The 4,734-nt window shown below is 37.9% G+C and overlaps 1 protein-coding gene across 1 annotated transcript; it reads right to left on the bottom strand.

Annotated features, from left to right (window-relative positions):
* Window positions 1–387: 387 nt before the first annotated feature.
* On the bottom strand, window positions 388–753 carry LOC138143060 (large ribosomal subunit protein eL43-like). Its single transcript, XM_069064238.1, has one exon. It carries the CDS (start codon window positions 722–724, stop codon window positions 446–448), a length of 279 nt encoding a protein of 92 aa, XP_068920339.1. The 5' UTR covers window positions 725–753; the 3' UTR covers window positions 388–445.
* Between the last annotated feature and the right edge of the window lie 3,981 nt (window positions 754–4,734).

The raw sequence follows: 4,734 nt of genomic DNA, 5'->3' as shown, positions 1-4,734 counted from the left end.
TGAACCTAAGTCTTTTTGATTCCAAGCCCAGTGTTCTACACACTAGATAGGTAAAGGGTTAGGATTTGAGAAGAACTGGTTGGTAAGTTTGGTAAATTTGGTAGTTCTAAACTAGCTCCTTATACCATATACCACAACGAGTTCGCAAGGAATGTGACCTATATTTAAAAGATCATATCATTAAAACTTTGGAGGAAAATTAAGAAGAGATAGACCTTACAACTATGACTATGGGGAGAATTTTTACCCAAATGAGAGTTAGAGATGATCATAAATAATCTGAAATACAATGGATAACCAGTGGAGGGTTTAGAGCAGAGGAATTGATTAGAACAGTGCTTTAAGAAGGTTACTCTGACAACAGCATCAAGATTTTTTTTATTTTTTATTCAATAAATTAACCCATTTATTGTTGGACTATGGGCTACAGATATTTGATAAAATTTTACTGGTCTTTCAATTCCTTCAGTCTTCTGATGGCAGATTTGACTGTGACTGCAGAGGTGCTATTGTAGGTCCATGCACCACCAGCTACTGTTTTCATACAGGATCCACAGTGCCAGATACCCACAGCCCATCTCTTCATTTTGGTCTTGCCACAGAAGGAGCAGGTATACTTGACATGCTGGCTAATTTCAATTTTCTTCACCATTTTCCTGAGGGATGCACCATAACGTGTGCCATATTTACCAACAATTCCGACCTTCTTGATACGTTTAGCCATGTTATCAGCGCTGGGGCTAGAGCTTAGAGAGGCCCAACAGCATCAAGACTAAAGGAGGAATAACCTGAAGACAGGAAGACCAGTTTGGAAGGCATTACAATAGTTAAGGAGAGAACAGATGAGCATATAAACTAGCATGGTTGCAATGGGAAAAGATGAGAGCGATACTGAAGAGGCAGAAGGAATAGTACTTGGCACCTGATAGGATATAAAAGGGGGGAAAGTCAAAGATAACTTCAAGATCACAAGCCTGATGAGCTAGGAGGATGGTTTTACCATCGGTAGAAATAGAGAAGTTAGAAGAGAGCAGAACTGGAGTTCAATTCTGGATTCCACAGAAACTCAGAATTAGAAGAGGCCTCCCAGGCCTTCTAGTCTAACCTATACCTTCACAGGAAACCCTTCTACAATACCTGTAACACGCTCACGTGTAATACGTGATGGAAAATTCATTGCCTTTGGTTTTATTTTTTTAATGCCATTCTTGCATACCTAGTATAAAATCATCTTGGTTATAGTAAATAGTGCTTGGCTATATTGTTATAGTATTTTTGCTAGTATAGTATTTAAAATGTTTGTGTCAACATTCATTAATGATATTGATCTATATAGTTCTTTTTCTCTTCTTTATACCTCCCTGGTTTAGGTATTAGGGCCATATTTTTTCTCACAAAACCCATTTACTTTAAGTAAAGCTCTTTAAGGTTCATTAAACAGTTTTCTCTTGGCCCTGTAAGGTAATGCAAATGTTATCTGTCTCTTTTTTAAAGATCAGGAATCTCCTAAATAGCACATAGAGAGAATACAAAGAGGTTCCTCATATTTTTTAAAGTAATGTAAGGAAGGACTACATTTAGACACATTCAAGCCTCATCTTTGAACTGCCAACTAGTTGGGGGAGTTCACAACTCCTCTCTTCCTAAGAGTTGGAATTCTCCCCAAAGTGGAGGGAGCTATAGGAGGAGGTAAGAAGGTTCCTTTGGATGTGGTGGCTGTGTGCCCACTTGTCAGATATGGTCAAAGATGGTTTGGACCAGATGACCTCACAAGTTCTTTCTGGATTTTATATCTAAGGTGCTGAGTGCCAGTTTCAGTGGGAGTTACTATTACCATACCTTTGTATTTTTCAGTTAATTTCAGTTGTGTCCAACTCTTCATGACTCCATTTTGGGTTTTCTTGGCAGAGATATTGGCACAGTTTACTACTTCCTTCTCTAGCTTCAAGATCACAAGCCTGAGTAACTAAGAGGATGGTGTTACCATTAGTAGAAATAGAGAAGTTAGAAGATACTTTTCTTAGATACTTTCTAGCTCTTTACAGATGAGGAAACTGAGACAAACAGGATGAAGTTACTTGCCCAGGGTCACAAAGTCAGTAAGTATTTGAGGTTAAAGCTTGGGAAGATGAGTCTTCCTTACTCCAGGTCTGGCACTTTATCCACTATAGAGCCACCTAGCTTACCTACCTTTATACCTAGGGATGCAATATGAGGAAATACAGTTCATTACCTCAGACACTTTGGATTCTACCACTGATGGAATGATTCTATTTGAAAAGGGGAGAGGATATTCTGGCCTCTTCCCTTATTGAGGAAAAATGATACTTTCTAGGTAATAAAAACATCATGCTGTCTCCCATATAAAGGAGATAGTGGATAGTAATGCAGTGGATAGTCTGGCAGCTTTGAAATCAGAAAAAAAAGATAGCTTCAAGTTTTATCTGTTTCTGACAAGGAAAAGGTGCGTGACCTTGGACAAGTCACTTAAACCTCTCAGTGTCCCCAGGCAAATACAATCTTATATGGCCAAACAGTTGCCCATACACATCAAGGAAAGGAATTTTCACATTGGGAATTACTCATACCAATGAAATCATTTCTGGACCATGCCCCCCCACCCAATGCTAATGGATATTTATCCAAACATAGAATGTTTTTGTTTTCTTATGAGCAATGGCCATAGTCAGTTTTTGAAAAATTAAGATAGCAGAATTTTTTTAATTCAACTTTAAGATTAAAAATTCCTGGGAACTTATCTTAGTTCATTTAACAATTCAGGGGAGATGAAAGCAAAGTATATGATGCAAATTTATATTTTTAATGCAATCAGTTCTATTAAGCCAATCTAAACCTACTAGCTTGAAAGCATCTCACTAATAATACTCTATTCAATGACCTTTTATATTCATCCTCTGGAAACTCGGCTTCAGACTTAATAACCCTACTTTCTCATTATCATTTATTTTGACCTCAAGACTAATTTTGCAGCCAGCAGGGGGAAAGTGTTTCCTGCTAATTAGTTCTTCTTGGTTGTAGTCCAAGCAAGATGACAAATTTTACCTTGTTTAAGATGCCTCTTGGTAACACTTTAAGGCAACCAAACAAGCCTGGCTAATTTTTAAACAGGCGTATGTATCTTCCCCCATGGGAAGAGGCCCCACCATTTTGTCTGGAAATGCCTGATTCTGTGCTAGCCCCTTGGGCCCAGCTGTCTTTGACTTAGTGGCTGGAACTTAGAGCAAAGCACAACCAGGGATGAGGGTTTCCCCAGGGAAGCTATGGATCTCATTGGGAGCATAATGAAATATAGAAGGTGTAAAAATCATTTGGAAATTACATCCTACTTTCAATAAATTAACTGGAGTCTGACTTTCATCCTTGATTTACTTCACATGACTGGTTTATTACTAATGTATACCTTGATTTTCCTCTGCCAGGTTGATTAACCACTATTAAGGCTTGTGCAATTAACAGTTATTTTAGTGTTGGAATTAAATAGGTTATTAATGACTTTTATTATGAGTAGTAATTCTCAGGCACTTGTTTTCACTTCTCGGAGATCAAAGAGTTCAATTAGTAATCCTGTTTTAAACTCAGTCTCCTCAAAGTTTAAAAAGATCAGATAGACTCCATGGAACTACAAAATCACCATATTAAAAGGTGTATAAAATGTACGAGACATACTCTGAATGTGATCTCATTTTAGATGCTACCCACCCACATCTTCTTTGACTAATCAATGGACTCTTTCACCCTAATAATAATAGCTAATAATAGTAGTTAACATTTATAAAATGCTTTGCTTTTTGCAAACCATTTCCCATATATTATCTCATTTGATCCTTAAAATTACCCAGTTATGTAGGAGATATTATTATTCTCATTTTATAGCAAAGTAAACTGGGGCAGAAAGAGGTTAAGTAATTATTGCAAGATCATACAACTATCAAGTGTCTAAGGCAGGATTCAAATTCAGGTCTCTGCAACTTCAAGTCCAGCACAGATATGGCCTGTTGTTTTTTGTTGTGGAGTCATTTCAGCTGTATCTGGTTCTTTGTGACCCCATTTAGGGACTCCTTGGCAAAGATAATGGAATGGTTTGTCATTTCCTTCTCCAGCTCACTTTATAGATGAGGAAATTGAGGTAAGCAGGGTCAACTTACTTGCCCAGGATCACACAGCTAATAAGTGTGTGAGAGCAGATTTGAATTCAGGTCCTTCTGACTTCAGAGACAGCCCTCTCTATACACTTCACCAACTAGCTGCCAGGCACTGTGCTAGATTCTGAAGAAAAAGAAATAAAAATGAAATCATCCTTACTCTTGCCCTCAAAGAGTTTACGTTGTATGGGAGAAAACTATATGTAGATAGATAAGTAAATACAAAGTATATATGATATGTATACAAAGTAATTTGGCAGTTGGGGAGCGCTATCAACTGGGGAATAAGAGAGAGCCTTAGGTTAGGGTTAGCACCGGAGGCCTGAAGGGTTTGAAGGAGGGAAATTGTTTTAGGCATGATCGACAGCTTTGCAAAAGCATGGATATGGGAGATGAAATGCTTTTTAAGGGGAACAGTAAGTGAAGCAATTTGGCTGGAATGTAAGGGGTCTGAACAAGGGATGATGAGAAATTAATTCTAGGCTCTCAATTCTTCTTTCTTCTCTCAATGATCTCATCAATTCCAATGGCTTCAACTCTCATCTCCCTATAGATCACTCTCAAGTATACA

The sequence above is a fragment of the Petaurus breviceps genome, unplaced genomic scaffold, assembly GCF_028583685.1.
Source record: "Petaurus breviceps papuanus isolate PSGF00001 unplaced genomic scaffold, PetGlider_PUasm1.0 90626, whole genome shotgun sequence".
Classification (NCBI taxonomy): Eukaryota; Metazoa; Chordata; class Mammalia; order Diprotodontia; family Petauridae; genus Petaurus; species Petaurus breviceps.
The sequence above is the reverse complement of the archived record's forward strand: the minus strand, read 5'-3'. Positions and strand labels throughout refer to the sequence as shown.